At 46.2% G+C, this 17945-nt stretch overlaps 1 protein-coding gene across 5 annotated transcripts in view; it reads left to right on the plus strand.

Moving 5' to 3' along the window:
• SEC31B (SEC31 homolog B, COPII coat complex component) overlaps positions 1-16421 on the plus strand; it is a 34995-nt gene extending 18574 nt beyond the window's left edge. For 4 of the 5 annotated variants that reach the window (XM_038140608.1, XM_038140611.1, XM_038140612.1 and 1 more), the window contains 14 exons: positions 98-206; positions 591-769; positions 1404-1530; positions 2596-2741; positions 4086-4259; positions 4882-5064; positions 5758-5971; positions 6359-6682; positions 7710-7748; positions 10575-10630; positions 11864-12010; positions 12430-12546; positions 13944-14015; positions 14547-16421. In XM_038140608.1, the coding sequence (XP_037996536.1) occupies positions 98-206; positions 591-769; positions 1404-1530; positions 2596-2741; positions 4086-4259; positions 4882-5064; positions 5758-5971; positions 6359-6682; positions 7710-7748; positions 10575-10630; positions 11864-12010; positions 12430-12546; positions 13944-14015; positions 14547-14726 (2067 nt within the window). In that variant the 3' untranslated portion in view covers positions 14727-16421. The remainder of the gene's footprint in view (positions 1-97; positions 207-590; positions 770-1403; positions 1531-2595; positions 2742-4085; positions 4260-4881; positions 5065-5757; positions 5972-6358; positions 6683-7709; positions 7749-10574; positions 10631-11863; positions 12011-12429; positions 12547-13943; positions 14016-14546) is intronic. The other variant, XM_038140610.1, reaches the window with a different exon arrangement.
• Positions 16422-17945: the final 1524 nt, after the last annotated feature.

Consider the following 17945-nt stretch of genomic DNA (forward strand, 5'->3'; position numbering starts at 1 on the left):
GGAGAGCAGCCCCATCCCACCCTGTAATCCACTAAACTGTTTTGTGTAGAATATGTGTGTGCTGTGAATTAAAAAAGCTCTTGCACTTTTTGCACAGCTTTTGATGAATTCCAGCGATGATGTAGCTGCTGTTTCTTCCTCTTCAGCCTTTTTTGATAACCTCATCCCACAGAATATGAGCACATTGGAGATTCCAGTCACAGAAGGTATGTTACATAAAGAGTGTTTCTACCCTCTTAGGAAAAGGGGAGAGGAGGGAAAACCAGTCTATTCAGAGAGACCAGGAAGAATCTAGTTCACTCCAGCAGGTGGATACCTTTAAAACATATGACCCCTTCAAGTGTTATGCAGCATATCACATTGAGCATAGAAATACTTCTTTCAGATGAGAGACCCATTAAAAATTTAGAAGAATCTTCTAGATGATGGAAGACCTAGAGTCAATTCAGTGGGTTTTTTTGAGTTTACAAATTTTCTTTTAGGTGGGCTTTTAGCTGTTACTGCTTTTTACTGCCTGCTCCTTAAAACAAGCATCATCAGTGCATCTGACTGATGACTCTTTGGGTTGACTCTTCTTCTCACCTCTGTAGATACAGATGGACTCATCAGCCAAGCCCTTTTGTTGGGGAATTTTGAGGGTGCAGTGGAGCTGTGCATGCGAGCAGAGCGCTTTGCTGATGCCATCATCTTAGCTATAGCTGGTGGGGATAACCTCCTAAAGGAAACCCAGAAGCGCTACTTTGCCAAGCGGAAAACAAATCTCTCCATGGTAAGTGATGGTTTTGTGTACACACTGAGCAGGGGAAGGTGTGCACTGTCTTGCCAAATGTTTCTCTGAATATATGTGGAAATGCTTTTTCTTCAGTGAAGGAAGTAGAATATTAGCAGAATCTGTTCATCTCCTATTGCATTTACTCTAATATCTTGGTAGTTTTATGACAATTTTACATAGTATGTCTGTGTTCTCTATTCCTTTTTTTTTGGTAATGGTTTCTGTTTCAGCTTCTCATGCTTGTAACCTGTAGTGCATACTGCCCCTTTACAGCTCAACTAGGAAGCTCCTAGCTTATTAATTTACAAACGGGAAATGTAACAGAGCTTGGGATATCTTAACCCTGTGCTCCCAGTCATTGATACCAGCTGCTCTGAACAAGATATGTGTTAGATCTTGTCTAGTGTGGCTGTTTCCATATTCTTTTAAGTGCTTTGTTGGGCTTTTTTACTTTCCTTAGAGGCATCAGGTTCCAATTATTGTTAACATAGGGATGCTGAGATTGTTGGACCTTAATGTACAGTGAGGTACTCTCTGCATGGTGGAAAGCATGTTCGAAAGTGAGCTGTTGCTTAGACTGTCAGCTTATCTTTTTCTTCAGTGACTGACAGGCCTTCTGCTTCCCTTACAGCTGCTTTCCTCCATTGTGCAGCAGAAGTGGCAAGATATTGTTTGCACTTGTGATCTACAGAGCTGGAAGGAGGCACTGGCCATCTTGTTAACATACTCAAAGCACGAAGACTACACTCAGCTCTGTGGTATGCAGTGTACTCTGTTTTGATACTATTTCCCTTGCAGAGCGTACCTCTGCACTGCTTATGGACAAAAGTGGATAGAGTTCAGAAAAGGAAGCACTTCTTACTCATTACCGCTATCTGGAACTTAAATAAGTGTGGAGTGTTGAGTTAGGAGAATGATAGGTGTACACTGTAGCTGAGAATCATGGTGTAAAATTGTGTATGTGGGTATGTTCTGTGACCTCTAGAAGTAGCATGGAAAAAAACCAGGATAGATGCTATCCCTTGGCTGAGACATGAAGAGGACGATTTTTATTCTGTAGAGAAGGGTATTTACTTTACAGTAAAAGGTCCAGTGGGCTTCATTCACCTAAAACAGGTTTCAGCACCCTACTATTGCCTGGAGATTCCCACACTTCTTTTGGAAATTAAAAGAAGTGTTGGATTTTTTCACTGAATTAATCTGTCATTTCTTTTTTTTATGTGTTTGGGCAGACATAAAAATTGGCAGATGTTTAAAAGTGTTTTTTTTCAACCAGGTGTGCTTTGGGTTTCCTTCCCATTTCTCTGTTATCCAGCAGTTATGCAGTGGAGCTGGTGAAGGGTCTAAATCCCATATCTTATGAGGAGCAGCTGAGAGAACTGGGATTGTTTAGCATGGAGAAAAGAAGGATTGGAGTGACTTTACTGCTCTCTATAACTACCCAAAAGGAGGTTGTACTTCTCCAAAATAGCAAGTGATAGGAGAAGAAGAAACAGCCTCAAGTTGCACCAGGCGAAGTTTAAATTGGGCATTAGGAAAACCACCTACACTCAATGGGTTGTCAAGCATTAGGACAGGCTGCCCAGGGAAGTGGTGGAGTCACCATCCCTAGAGTTATTTAAAAAACAAGTATATGTGGCACTTAAAATCTTGGTTTAGTGGGACTTGGCAGTGCTAGGTTTATAGTTAGACTAAATCTTAATGTTCTTTCCTGATCTAAATTATTCTATGATTCTAATTAGGTGCAGATTAAAAGCACTGGGGTCAATGAGCTCTTCCAGAGGAGAGTGTATTAAATGTTGTCTGCATCTCTTCCTCTCTAGACATGCTGGGTGCCCGCCTGGAGTCAGAGGGAGATGCAGCCCTGTCCAATGATGCCTGCCTCTGCTATATCTCATCAGGCAATGTGGAGAGGCTGGTGGAATGCTGGGTAAAAAACCACGAGACTTCATCACCACTTGCTCTCCAGGTACAGGTGCTATGATGTTGGTTTGACTCCTCTTTAGGCCAGTCTGGTAGCCCTGAACTGTTTGCCTTTTTCCATCAGGGTATCTGGCTTCCAGCAGGCAGTTTGTACTCACCCAGGTATCTCCTTGTAGCCTGGGTTATGGGCCTACTTTGAAAGGAGGTTTGCACTCTGGATCAGTCAGGGTTTGTGTGCTTACACTGCACATAAATCCAGCCATGAACAGGAGTTACAGCCTACTTGCCTCTCTTACATACTGATGTCACCTCTGAGCTTCCTTTTGGTCAGGGAAGTTTGAGCTATACCTTTTTTTTACTGGTAGTAGCCTGGGATGCATTTGCTGCTGTGCTTGTCATGTATAACTTAATGCTGCAGTTATCTGGCTGTACCTTCAGAACAGCCTTAGCAAAATAAAATGAAGTCTGGATCATGATATTCCCACTGCAAGTAGGATGATCACATATGGGAAGTCACACCTTGGAGATAAATCAGGACTTCTAAGTCAATGTTGTTGCCTACCTCTCTTCATTCCTATTGGTTATTTCACAGAATAATCTGAGTTGAAATGGACCCGTATGGGGATTGAACCCACAACCTTGGTATTACCAGCACCATGCTCTGACCAACGGAGTTAATCTCAGTAATCTGCTACACTTAAACCAGTCCTGGCTAAGTGACTAAGCCCTGTTGTGTATGTCACTTGCTAGAATGAGCTAGACAAGTTTATTTGATATCTGCAGATAATGCCCTCTGCTGCAGAGTTCCCTGGTTTTGTAATCCTACTACTGAGTAAAAGTAATAAAAAGGCATCTTCAGCACTCCTGGTTATTTCTGAAACTGGCCTCCTCCCAGTTGCCAGATATCAGCATGTATCATTCTCCAGCTGTAAGCACTGCTTTCATTCCTGGGAGTTGAAGGAGTTTTGAGTAACTGAAACCCTTCTGGTCCTTTTGCCAGCAGTAGTAGTTTTTGCTAATGAATTTCTCTTGATATGGTTTTAAGCCTTCCTCTTCCAAGTTGATCACCTATAACAATAGTAGCTTCCTAGTAAAATGATCACAGTTGATTAGAACAATCTTGTGGCTTCTGATTTTCTTTTTTTCCCTTACTATTAAAGGAGCAATGTCAGGATTTGCTTCCTGGTTCCTGGTTTTCTCCAAGTGCATCCGAGGAAATGGTCATTAGTGACAGTATTTGGTGCAAAGGGGAGTAACTTCTGTCCACATTGGCCCTGATGTCAACTGAAAGTGGGGAGAGCCATCTAGTATTGTCTCAGCATGAGTTGGGCCAGTAAAACTAGTCAGAATCTGAGTAGTCTTATTTCTTCCTTCCCCCTGTATTATTCAGGATCTTATAGAGAAGGTGATGGTGCTGAGCAGGTCCATTGAGATGCTCCGAGGCACCGCAGGACCAGCACCAGGCCCTGTCTTGGCAGAACGAATCACCCAGTATGCCAATCTCCTGGCATCACAAGGATGCTTGGCAGCTGCAATGAATTACCTACCCAGCAGCTCTAAAGAGGTGAGTGAGCAGCAAGCTGTTGTGGGAAAGAGTGGTATGGGGGGAGATTGTATGAGGGAGAGCTGGGATTTTGCCATGCATCGGGACTTAAAGTTTCACCTTAGTTATGCTAACTTGAGAATAGAGGGGGAGGGGGGAATGTATTCCAGGATATGGGTTTTGTCTTTATTTGCATTTTCTTTGTAGTGCCTTTGATTCAAAGAAAAGGGAAGAGTTTTAGAACTGTAAAATGGTTGATGGAGAACAACACTGGGAAGCAGCTTGCCAGGGAAGCTGCCTCTCTTCTTGAAACTAGCTTGTAGAGGATGGGAATGAGGAGGTCACCTGGCAGTTTGAAATAAATCCATCTAGTGCCTAAATGTGGGTAGGGATTGGGGAGGGAATATTATAAAGACTGGGGGAAGGATTAGGGAGACTTCATCTGCCTGATAGTGTGGCAGGTGATGTCTCAGATTGTCATTTACCATTTGTTGAGGTTTTTTTTCCTGGTGGCTGTTGGGGACATGGTTAGTTTTGCAGTCTGATTCATAGTGCTTTAGGTCAGGGTCTGCTTTGAATGCCTCCCCAGCATTTCTCATCTGGGGTTTTCAAAGTGCTTCTTCTAAAGCATAGTTTGTTTCAGCTCCTGATTGAACAGCTCCGAGACCGTCTCTTTCATGCTCAAGGAGAGAGTGTGGGTGATCAGCAGCCACCCCCTTTTCCCTACGCTCGTGTCAATGTAGGGGTCATTAAACCCGCAGCAGCCAAGGGTGGTTCCATCCTTGAAGGAGCAGCCCACAAAGCCGGTCCCAGACATCCAGAGAAGGTATGCCCTAAACTCAGGTGTTCGTGGCTTGGGAAGAGGGAGGAAGGCTACTGGGTTGTGGAAGGCATAAGAAGTAATATGAGATGACATAAACTGACAACACTGAGGAGCTCCTCGTTGATGTCCTTCACTGGAGCAAACGCAAGCTCTGTGACAATCCAGAAGTAAGCTGTCTGGCGTATTTTCACAAAGCTCTGTCCTACATGGAGTCCCCAGAGGAGTGTAGTGATCCACTGAGATCTTAAATCTTAGGGTGAAAGAGGCTGGGGTCATTTTCCTATGCTCATCTCACCCTGATATCTTAGTAAAATTACTGTAGTATGGCTTCATGGCTTCATCTCAGCTCTTGCACAAGAAGACTGTTCACAGAGTTTTGCTTCCAACCTCTATTATTCCATTATTGTTCCTTCATTATTTCCTCCTGGTTGGGCTTCCAGGAAATAATTTTATGGGAATTTGCTCCTGAGGACTAATGCTTTTGAGAGCTGGAGAATACTCTGAAGAGTGTGGTGCTCATCATGTTGAGCAAGTTACATGGTGGGAAAGGCCTTTGATCAAGTGCATCAAGGGCACCAACAGCAGCAGCAGCTTCTGTTGCCTGAGAAGTGACAGGGATAGAAATTGCATCTGCTAGTATTGTGTATGCATGTGACTCTGTTGGCCATTTGCAAGTTCTTTATTTTTTCATTGCAGCCCAACTATCCGTCATCGTTTCCCCCTTCAGCACCATCTCAGCCTTCAGTGCCTTCCCTCTTCACACCTCAGCCAGTGCCAGCGATGCCTGTGACACCTCACCACGTTGCCCCTCCCCAAGCCAGCACGGGTCCACAAACAAGTGTCTATTCCAGAGGGCACCCATATCCACAGTACAACTTGGGCTTGAATCCAGCAACTGTCTCAGGGCCAGGTAAGCATTGTTTGATTATTGTGCCCATTTCTAGGTTTTCTGAGACTAAAGCCTTCAGTGTGGGTGGCTGCTCTAGTTTTTTCCTCACAGGCCTATTGTACTGACAAAGAGCAAGTCAGCTCTCTGAGGCTTCTCAGTGCTTCTGACAGATGTAGTTGTAGTAACTGTAGTAACTGCATGTGTGCTGACACTGAGCATATATCGGGGTAGAAAAGCCACAGCTGGCTTGGTGGCAGTTTCATTGATGTAGCCTGGGCTAGGGAGGCATGGATATTAAAAGATATGGCTTGAAGAAGGGAAGGCTTATTACCGAGAAGCATAGTGTCATGAGTAGTTGGCCCATGAAACAAGTGATGCTGATACACTCACTCTCTTTGTTGTCTGTAGCTGTGTCGCAGTCTCAGCCATTTGGACCAGTGGGAGTCAGACCTGTTGGTCCTGCTCCTTTCTCCAGCCAGCCCTCTCTGCCAGGACAGTTGATGCCCATGACATCTCCTGGTGTTCCACCACCCAGACCTGCCCTCTTCACTCCAGCCTCAGCCCCATCATCTCAGCTTCCTGCCTCCTGTCCTCTCCCTGTGGCAAGCCAATCTCCTCTAGACTTCTCTTCAGCACCTTTTAACTGCCCCATGAACATGGGTTATCCTCAGGGAGGTCCTGGAGCTCCATCTGCTAAACCACTGCCAGCAGCCATTCCTCCTCCCCCCACAGGTAAGTACTGCTTGTGTGACTTTTGTGTCCAGGACGAGCCTGGGTGGGGTTTGTAGTGTGTCATGGATGTGGATCTTCTGGTCTGGTCTGTCTCCATAAAGACTGGATGTGGTGTTGAGGCAGACCTTACAGGCAGAGAGTGCTGAGTCTTGCTGTGGTGGTGGAACACAACAATGGTGACTGTTTCCATCTGCCTGCTCAGTTGTTCTGTCTCCCAGGTTGTGGTTGCAAGATGATGTCTTTTCAGGTCCTCAGTGTGCCCTGAATAGTCATCTACTCCAAAGGCATCTGCTCTGATGGAAAGGGTGGTGGTTCCCATGGAACGCCTGTTGGAAGGTTTGCTCATCTCACCCTTGCTTATGCAACTTACATGAGAAGTGTATTTGAAATGGTGGGAGAGCTTCCCTATCTATGAGATACTCCTTATTTACCTTCAGGACTAAATTCCTCTGTCTGCTGGGCTCCAGGGCTACCATTTTCTTCCTGTTGTCATAAAAGGCTTGTCTGGGAATCACTTCTGGATTCCTCTCTGCAGTGTTTTAGACCCCTGTGGGTCTATAGTTTGAATCCAGTCTATCGTGTGAAGTCCTTGCTAGCATGATGAATACAAAGAGTGTTGGACCTAGTTCCCCATGGATGGGCATGCCTTCTATTTCCCAGAATATCTGGTGTTTATTAATTCTCTGTTTGCTGTCTCAAGTGACAGGCTGTGGAGATCCCTAACAACAAGGCTGACAATCCATAGATTTTTGAGCAGATGCTTCTCCGAGCCACACGTATGCTGCGAGTGAAGGAACTGAGGCTATGATGTTTGCCTTCACCTGAAATCCTTTGCTGACCTGTGTTTATCCAAAGATAGCAAATCCCACTGTGTGAAGTCTGTGGGGACTATACACCAAAGGCTCTAAGCTACAGCTGGACAAAAAAATCATTCCTGGAAAGCTTTTTGGCATATAGTCCAGTGAAATTACTCACTGAATTAAAGCTGTTGGTGATTATGCCTTTTCCACCCTGCCTTGATTTTCAGGTTTCTTCCCTTGGCTAGATCCCCACACGGATCATGCAGGTAGTACCCAGAGAAACCTCCAGACCTGTGGGGCAGGCAATGTTGCTGCTTCCAGCGAAATGCATGTTTTGATGTGTGTGCACGTGTGCATGCTCACTGCTGTTTGTTGTTCCCTTGCATGCCTGGGGAGCTGTACAGGTGGGGTAGGGAACATACCTGTCCTGAGGACTAGTAAGTGACAGCTGGGGATACTGGAAGTGAAATAAAAGTACTATGCTATTACTCATGACTTTGATACAGAAAATAAGGTCTCCTGCTTCTTCCTTCTCTATTTCCCTCCAGTTCTGGAGGTATTAGACCATTTTCAGTCTCTGTCTTTTTAGGCAGTTGCTGGGCCAACAGGACAGGGAAGCAGTTTTCTGTCTGCTTGCTTCTCTAGGTGAGGAACAGGCCAGTGGTTGTAATTCATCTCTCCCAGCCTTGTGCATGGTTTTGCTAGTGCTTTCTTCCTGTGTTTTGCAAGAGGTGGAGTCCCAGCAGAAGCAGTGGTGGAGTAGAGCTTCCCAAGCAGAATTTGGGGGCTCTCTTCCAAGGGGAACTGGAAATCCCTTTTGGCTTTAGTTAAAGGGTGAGGTTTGGCTTTGAATCTTAGTTTGACTGTGGGGGAAAATTTGGACCCAAGGGGTTTTCTGACTGATACTTTGTTCTGATTTCTCTCCTTGGTATTCATTGGTGTTGGCAGGTAGTCATACTCTAATCTACATTGTCAGTGGGGTATGGCTCAATGTCTTTGTGGTCTGTTCTGATTGCTGCTCTTTGGCAGGACCATCTACCAGGCACAAATATCACAGCTTCATTTAGGAAGTCCAAGTACTTATAGGTGCTTACATCCCCAAGCAGTCTGGCTGCATGGAGTTGGACTCCAGAGACGGAGTTGTCCCTTCAGCAGAGAAACAAAATACCTCCATTTCTCCCTGTTAAGGGAAGATGATTCCACGGCAAGGATTTCAAGCACTTCTTTAGGCTGAAGAACCCCTTCAGGAATTCACTACTGAGAAATTCCCTTCTCCTGGGCAGCATTTGCCCCCAGTTTTAATGGCAATGGTTCAGCAGTGGTTGAATACTTGGTTCAGCAGTGGAAACTGGCTTCCTTGAGAGTGCTTTCTTGCCTGCTATTAGTGTTCTGGTTTTGATTTGTATTTTTCTTAATCTGAAAAAGGACTGTAAAATCACTCAATCTGACTGGCCAAAATTACTTGCTCTGGACATTACTGAACATAGTATCTGCAGCTCGTGAACATTATTACTAACACAATGAACAGACACCTCCACTTGCAGAAATCCCAAGTTCCTGAGAGTGTCAGGGACAGGGAGAAGGACAGCAACATGTTGGCTCATCTCCTTTCTGGCCAGGATAATCCCTGATTCCAGCCTCTGATGGTCTTGTGTTTTCTAGGACAGGCATTGCTGGAGGCTGCTGCCATGGGGCACTCCTTTCAGGGATGGTGAGAAATCCTATTTCACAAGTAGCATAGGAAAGATAGCATTTCACCCCAGCAAAATGCACCAGGGTCTGTTGTCTCTCATGTCTGATGATTAAATGCCTGGCTTAAAGGGTATAATTTAAATAGCTGTTTCCAGTGAGGATACAGAGTGCCACTGGGTTGGAATAGTGCCAAGGACTGCTGGGCCACCAACTCTGTGGGGGCCAGCGGAGTTCTAGGGCACAGAATCCCCAAGCTAGAAATAGGTGCCAACTTAATTAAACTTCTGATCCAAACTCATCAGAGAGCGAGTCTTGAAATCATGGGAAAAGGGAGGGCAAAAAGAGGCTGCCAGGATTTTAATAATAAAGGTAATTAAAGTAATGAAGCACCTTTTGCATCTTTCTCCTGTGATTTTTAAAGCTCAGTTCAGGATCAGTAGCTCATTAAGTGTGGCTCTGAGCTCCAGCAATTCTCATATTCCCCCTTAGAATTCTTTTGTTTCTCACAGATTATTCCTGTCTCATGGGCTTGAGGTTATTAATACTGGGGTTTTGTCTAAAGATGCAGGTACCTTTACAGGACAGCAGCAGACAAGGTAGTTGCAATTCGACCTTAGCAGAATGAAGAGTGGACACAAGTCTTTTGATGTCATGTTGTCTGATGGATTTTAAATTATCTGGAGTGAGGTTAGAGTACCACAGAAGCATCTGCTGAGACACCCTTCTGCTTCCAAAGCATTTACTGGCTAAGTCTATTCCCTTCTATTTGGCAGTGAGCAAATTTTGCTAAGCTTTGGTTCTGAACATGATTTTGGAAGGGAACCCACCCCTAAATATTTCTGCCTTTATCAGAACAGCCTGTATTGCTTTGGACTGCCACCATGAGCATTCCTGTGCGTACTGGTGAGAAGCTTTCTCACATACAGCATGGCTCTTGCTGTGTTGCCACAGTGCCACATTCTCTGGAGAACCCCAAGAACTTCCTGAAATGTGAGCTGCACACTTATGCGGGTCCCCACCAAGGTTCAGGCCTGACTCTGAGGCTGACTTCTGCAGCTTATACAGAATCCAGAAAGCGTCAGGTAGTTAAAAAAAAGTTTCCTATGTGGGAGCGGGTGTGTGCCAGTTCAGTCTGATCAGACATCACCTCATTAAGGCTGTGCACACACTAGGATACTAAGAATGGAATTAAGAAAGGGAAGGGGAAACAAGAGCATCTCATGGGCCTGTGAGCTGGGTTTGAATTTCCTCAGCTGAAACACCTTTAGACAAAGGTGCAATGACTAGGGAAATGGAGCAAAAGGGCCTTCTCCTGAAGGAAGTTCTAAACCATGCATGAATTGTTGCTGCAGCCAGCTTCTCACAGTCTGAAGTTTGTGTCTTGTCCTCTGTCCTGGCAGCTCAGGAATCTTGGAGTGATCCCTCTACTGGAAGAGGAGGCCTTCAGAAGAAAAAGGTACGTTTTCAGCTACAATATGTGTTGGTTGTCTTTTAGCCGGGGAGTTCCATGTGACAGATACATCCCTATAAATGCTCGCTGTCAAACTCGGCAGGCCTCTATCCCTGCACACGTCTGCACTGCATGCATGGCTAGGACTGGAGTCTAAGCAATCTTGACTCTTTGCCATCCAAAGTCACATGCTGTTCTGCAGGGTGGCTGTTTTGTAATATGGTTATCAGCTCTAATGTTGCCTCCTCTGTCAGTACTTCCCAGGCTGCCTACAATAATTTGTTGTTAAAAATACAGATTTAATCTTATGCCTTTGCCTACACAATTTTTTTGATAGTGGCTGAGGAGGTCACATTCTCTTCACACCTGACAGCTAGGGGCAGCATTTTCCCTCAGAACAGTGAGACTAACAGTGATTTTCCTCAGATGCTGATACCAAATGTTAAGGCACTTGTGCTGAGGAAGCTGGGACAGGTGTAGCTGTGAGCTGCCTGCTGTGTTGGTCCTGCAGCTCTCTGCCTTGTCGTGATTGCACTGGAGGGCCTGTGAGCTGAGCTCTTCTGCAACAAATGCTCTCAGTACCCCGTTTCTATCACTGGTGCCTGCTGGCAGGTGTGATGAGAAGCATCTTTGGCATCCTTCCCACCCCCCACCCCTCTTCTTTAGCTTGGAACAGACTTCTCGCCCTTTTTTTCTGGCAGCATAGCTGGGAACCTGCTTCAGGCTGTGCTCACTACAACAGGATTAGCCTCTTGTTAAAGCCATCTCCTTTTGATCTAGCCCTGTTGGAAAGAATCTGTCATGACTCTCTGGCTTAGCAGGGGCATGATGAAGTGTTTGCAAGAGGAATCTCCCCCCATGTCATGGGATTTTCCCCAATACGTGCTCAGTTGGACACTTTACTGCTGCTAATCTCTACATTCAGGACTCGTGCCGTTGCAGAGACCAAGCGGCTTTCTGAGGACCAGTGCTCTCAGGGGTAACGGATCTGTTTGATTGAGTAATTCCAGAGGGGTTTTCTTGCTGTCGCTTCGACTGTTCATCTAGGATGGAAGAGGAAGGGCCCTATTCTCTGAGTCAGGGGGCTGAAAGAACAGGGATGTGTTCTTTCATCATCTTGAGAACTGGAGACTCTTCAAGTTAGAAAGGATGTTGAATTTTTCTGTGGAGAAGCAACCAACCCTTATTCCTTGGACTTGGTTTTCTTGATTTTTTTTTCTTTGCTTTCTTTGCTGACAGTTACCTGAGAAATTTACTCCTCTGGCCCCCATCACAGCTCCAGTAATGGGCGTGCCTGCTGAACCCCAAGGGATCCATCCTCAGCTATCCAGGTTGCAAGAATCTGGCCAGTCACCCCCAGGAGCACCCAAGGAAGGCAGCCTACAGGTACCAGGGAAAGTGGGGCATTTCCCAGCCACCAGCACCTTGTCAATTAGAAAAACAATTCAGCTTTTGAGGTTCTTACTACTTGGCAGCTGCAGAGGGCTTATGCTGCTCCCTGGCCCCTACAAGGGATCCCTGCTGAGCATTAGAGGAATTGTCAGGTTGGAAAAATGACACCTGGGTATGGGTGGGAGAGAGCAAGGGAGACCAGGCAGGCTGTCAGCCTGCTGGGAGTTGAGAATCCACAGAGGCCTGGAGCTGTATCACAGTCTGAAGATAACCTAACTCTGTGCTTCCAGATATTCTCTGGGTTTGTGAAGGGGTGAAATTCTTCCTGTTCTTGAGGTTGAAGAGAAGAATCTACCTGCTCTGGCCTTGCATGCTCCTGTTGCATTGATTCAGCTGCATTTTTTTTCTGTCAGTATCACCAGCTACCTGGGGAAAGCATTGAGAGGAAGGAGCTGCCCCCTGAGCACCAGGCTTTGAAGGCTGCATTTGAAGGCTTGGTGCAACGCTGCTCAGCTGTTGCCACTGATCCAGTAAGTCCTCCCTTCTCTGATTATGGACTTTTTTCCCCTTATAGATGTTTGACTGGTGCTTCCTTCTTTTGGTTGGGTAAAAAAGGAAAAGTCTTGTCCCTATAACCAAGTTAATGTCCAGTAAGTCCTCCCTTCCTTTAGGCTGCAGGATTGTTCATCTTTGAGAACTGAGATGCATTCTCTAACTTTTATCCCATGCTTCTCATTGCCTTCTTGAAGCAATGATTCTGTCCTCCTGGCTCTTTCTTTTAAGGAAAGTAAATTTACCCAGCTAATTCAGTTTCACTGGCTTGATCTGCAGATAGTTCCTGCAGAGCTAGTATTACCAGCTATCTTTAGACCTTAGAGGGAAAGGCTGAGATATCCCAGGTGGAAGAGAAAGCCAAACAATCTTTGTGTCCAAGTAAATGTAATTTCTCCACCCTGGTTCCTGAAAGGCTATTGGCACATGTCACATTGGGTCAATATGTCAGGCCAGACTGAAGCAGTCTGACATATTTCTGGAAGCAGAAAAACAGTGTTTGCACATTGTGTTAGGTTGCTAAGTCTTCCCAGGGCTTAAGGCCACTAAGAAGCCTTCCAGAATACCTCTGCTTGATAGGTGTTATGATGAATACTGAGCCCAGACTGCTATGCCAGAGTCAGGCAATTTGAGCAGCATCCTCAGTGTGTTTGCTCTGTGCTTTCTGAGAGTGCAGCATAGCAATTTCTGCAGCATAATCTAAAGGTTCCCTCTATGGACAGAAAGGCCTGTTGGTTTGGGCTTAAGCACTTAGGTGTGGTTGAATAGCTGGCTCTGTACAGCAGTGCAGGGTACCTGAACTCCTGTGGCTTCCAGGCCTATTCCAGCAGTGCCCAGAGCCAGGCATTTGTGTTCATGGAATAAGTTACCTGTGAGTGGATTATTCAAGATGTGGTTAATGAGGTCAGTCTCATCAGAGCTTCAGTACTCACATCACACATTTTCTGTGGTGGTTACCTAGAGTGGGAAGGATATTCCCTCTTTTCCCTAAGGAAACCAGGAAGAAGCTCTTTCTTGGGCCAGTCAGGGTGAGGCTGGCCATGAACACCCCATGGGTCAGGTAGTGGATGTTTCTCATACTTTGGAAGTCGTCAGTCTGTCCTGTGGTCTGCAAGTACTGGCAGAAGGGAGGAATGCCTAGGCTGGGAGATGGGAAGAGGGGCAGTCCATCTTTCTGCATTGGGGAGAGAATGTGTATATGTGTACATGTATGTATATGTGCAGAGTGGGGGCATGGCTGTCAGAGGCTGAGATGCAGCTGAATGGTAGGGTGCTGTGGAAACACAGAGGAAGGGAGGGACTGAATGAGAGCACTTTGGCTCTGGAGAGGTGGCTTTGAAGCTCTGGCAGACAAGCAATACCTATTTTGCTTCAGAAAACGCGAAGGAAGCTGGAGGACGCGCTGCAGCGGCTGGAGTGTTTGTACGAGAAGCTGCGCGAGCAGGCGGTAAGTAGATGCCACCATTCCTTGTGTCCTGCTGGGTCCCTGAGCACACCTTGGCACGGGGTTGTGGGTCTTGGTGTCTGTACCAGTGTACTGGCACATATTCTCTGGGAAGACAAGGGGAGTGCCAAACCTTGTAATGACCATTAATCCAGCCTGCCTTGTATCTTCTTTCTTAACTTTGGCCAGACATAGTGTAAGAAGTTGAGGAGGTATCTGAAAGGTGCTTTTACCCTTCGAGAAGTATACTTCCACATAGATCCTGGATGGGAAGGGGCAATTGGGAGTAGTTAAGTGTGAACATAGTGTAGCTAGCTTAGAAAACTCTGAAGGTGATGATGCCAGTTGCTGATGCCAGCTGGCAGTTGTAGTCTGGGAAAGCAAGGGGAGAAGCAGCTATCCTTCCTGCCAGTGCTTGACTGTATAGGTGCTGTTTGGTGAAGATGAAGTGGAGAACAGTAATGAAGGGTGTGGAGGGAGAGACCTGTGTTATATCACAGAACATGCTGACTCATTTCTTCTCCCTCTCCACAGCTCTCTCCAACCATCCTCATGGGTCTCCACGAAATTGCCCGATGCATTGAGGCTAAGAACTACCCACAGGGTCTCCTGGTTCACACCCAAGTTGTGAGCAGCAGCAGTTTCAGTGAGGTGTCTGGTTTCATGCCCATCCTGAAAGTCCTCATGACCATAGCAGGCAAGCTGAATGTGTAAAGTGTGGAGCAGCTGGAACAGTGCACACCAGGAGCTGGTGGACTGCCTCACCTGTTGATGTGCTGCAGGTTGTGGACTCTCCTTCTGACTCTGGAGAAATAGGTCTGTGCCAGTGCCTGGAACTGTGCTAAGCCAGCACGCCTGGCCCCATCCACTTTCCAGACAGCCCACACTTTCCAGACTGGTGCCTGCAGCTCCTGGAGACTATTTTTCCTCTCTTCTTTCTTACTAGTCTGAGGCCACTTTTCAGCCCAGGGATCTCAATTTCAGGCTGTCCAGGTTGCACAGAGGTCCTTCTTCTTCCCTATATCTCCAGCACAAAAGGGGAAAATCTTTCCCTTCTAGGCTGACATTGCTTTGTATTTTTCAGGAAACAAACAGGGCTGGTACCTGCAGCACCACCACAGAAGAGCCTCAAGCTCTATTCCCTGCTGCAGAGTAAACTTCCTGAGTGGTAGCTGGGCTGCCTTGGGAACCTAGGCTGGTGTGTCCTCACTCTGCTGGGCTGCAGCAAGGATCTCTCCTGGCTCCTTCCTTCTCTTCATTCTCATCCTTGACTCAGCCTTTCACCCCTCTGCACCCATATTGTGCTGCAGCTGGAACTAACTACTACTAGTCTGCTGTAGGCCAGCTTTGGTTCTCTTTCTTCTTCACCCAGCTCTCCAGTCAAAGTCAAGTCTCCTGTTTACCCTCTATGCACCTTCCTTTATATCTTTACCCCATCATCTGCAGGCTCAAGCCCATAATGTTTCAGATCCAGGGATGATTTCCCTTTCCAGTTCCTGTGACTCTCCCATTCAGGAATGTTGGCAGGTTGTGCTCTGTGCGCTTCTCCCTGGAGCCAGTCACGTCCTGTCCTGGAGCTAAAAGCTGCCCTTTCTGGCTCCTGGCCTTTTTCATTTCTTTTACTTTAGCACAGCTGGACTTTTACCTACTGGTATTATCTAAAGGCTTCATACTTCAGGTTTTTCAGATGGCCTAGGGACTTTAGGAGCAGCAAGGATTGTTTAAGTCCCATAAAGATTTCCCTTGAGCTACCCTGACCAGCCCAGACTTGAGCAGGGAGGGACAGCTCATTGCTACAGATATGGTGCATTCATACTACCTACAGATACATGCAAAGGTGGTTCCAAGGGCCCATTGGCACTATGGTGGTAGGAATATGCTGCAGGAGGTGATCTTGTCAGGACTTGAAGATATGGATTGTGCTGACACTTGTCATCACTGTGGCAATTCCTCTGGAAGTAGATGAATGAAGCATATCTGTCCTGAGGAAGAAGTCTGGGAAGGTAGATGGGATTTTTGGGCACGTCTTTGTGTTTATTTCCTTCTCTTCCTCCCTCCTTGCCTGCTCTCTCAACATCCTTCTTACTAACCAGGCAGCATAATCATTGATCCATAGCTGAGAGCAAGGCTTATTCCCAAGATTTGGATGCAGCCAGCCCCTATTTGCTCTGCTTGCTGCTTGAGTGATAATGCTATCATGGGCCTGCGGTTCAGTGACGTACATGAATCAACCTAGTCTACCATGAGACTTAGGAGGGAGAAGAATTAGAGAAGGGAGAAAGAGGACATGTCCCATTCACTCCTTTCCAGGTCGAAGTGCCTCCTTGTTGCTGCTGTGTTGTTTCTATTGCTGTGGTTTGATGCACTGAGAAATTACAGAACAGTGAAATAAAAGCTGTGGTTTGTGATGCTTTTTTTCATAGGCCTGTTACCTCTGGCTGCATGGGACTTCTTCAGTCTGCATGGCCACCCACAGAGGGGGCAATTGAGAACTGTATGGGGCAAACCAGATTTTGGGCTCTGCTGCTATGGACATCCATCCCGGTGTGGTGAGGCCTCAGGCCTTACGCACTCCCTAAGGCTGCAGGGTCAGAGCACTGATCTTCTCCAGATCACCTGCGTCAGTTGTGACTGTTCGTCTACATCAGGCATAAGAAAGCCCCAGACTCAGGTTCTCTTGGGGAATCTCAGCAGTGTTTGAGATTTGGCACTTGACATCAAGAGTTGGAAGTATGTGAGTAAGTAAACAGAGAGCCCTTGATGGCATTGTCTCCCATTGCAAATAAATGTTACACCACTGAAGCCATGCAGCCTGAACTAGGATAAGGATGGACCTGTGTGGAAATTTATATCCTTGAATTGTCAGTTCTTATCATTAGTTAATAACTTAAGAATCTGTTGGCTGATTTCATTTAATCTTTTAAGGAGGTAAGAAGGGCTGAATTGAAATATAGTACTAAGATAAAGGTGGGGGAATCAAACTTCTTTCTTACAAAAGAAAGAAATTCTGGGGTTTTTTTCTGTCAGCTAGCTAGTATGTATGTACAACCCTGCCAGTCATGAAACTCTGAAATATGAAGGACTGTATTACATGGCCCAAGGTTGGAGGACTTCGAAGGAAGCAAAGGCTTGGAAAGATTGTTTGAATGGTGAAAATTTGAAGGGCTGTTGCTGAGAAGGGCCCAGGGTTTCTGAGAGTTGTGGGTGTTAGGGACACACCACATGCATTCAAGGAAAATAAGCTTTTGTAGCTCTGCTGCTGGCAGAGGCAAACACCCAGTGTGAAGGAGTCTTGAAGAGCTTTTGGTCTGGAGCAGTTAGCAAACAGCCTGGCCTAACTGCTGTCCCCCCAGCAGGGACAAGCATAGCTGATTTTCAAAGGTAACACTGGTGCAGCATCAGAATGGTGTTATCACACAGGTAGCCCAGGTGGCATACATTTGCTTAATGAGTGTATAAGGGAAGTCCCAGCTTTCTGAGATCACTTAACAAGCCTGGCATTTCTTAGATTCTGCCTTTTTGGATTCAGTTATGGTACCCTTTGCAGTCCAGCCCTTTGCTCTCTTTAACTCAGGCCACTTCTACTGCTGAGAAATAAGCACAGATTTTCCACGTATCTCTCAGATACATATGACATTAGCTCCCTCCAGCACACATAGCAATTGGTACCCAGTACTTGTGGAGAGACTGGCTGTTTATCCTGCCTTTGATGTGTGAGTCCTTCCCACCTGCCCCTCTGTTGCTCTGTTTTGCTTCATGTTTACCCCTGTAAGCACCATCCCTGAGGCTTTATTCTTTGAAAGCAAGCAGAGGGGGAAGTGAGGTGACTCGCTTGAAAGTCTTGGAGAGGTTTGTGGCAGAGGCCTGTCTCTGCAGCCCTGGTGTAGTATATTACCCTTCAAACCCCACTGGAAAGTGCTCCTCCTTTTATAC

Source organism: Motacilla alba, chromosome 6 (genome assembly GCF_015832195.1).
Source record: "Motacilla alba alba isolate MOTALB_02 chromosome 6, Motacilla_alba_V1.0_pri, whole genome shotgun sequence".
Lineage (NCBI taxonomy): Eukaryota > Metazoa > Chordata > Aves > Passeriformes > Motacillidae > Motacilla > Motacilla alba.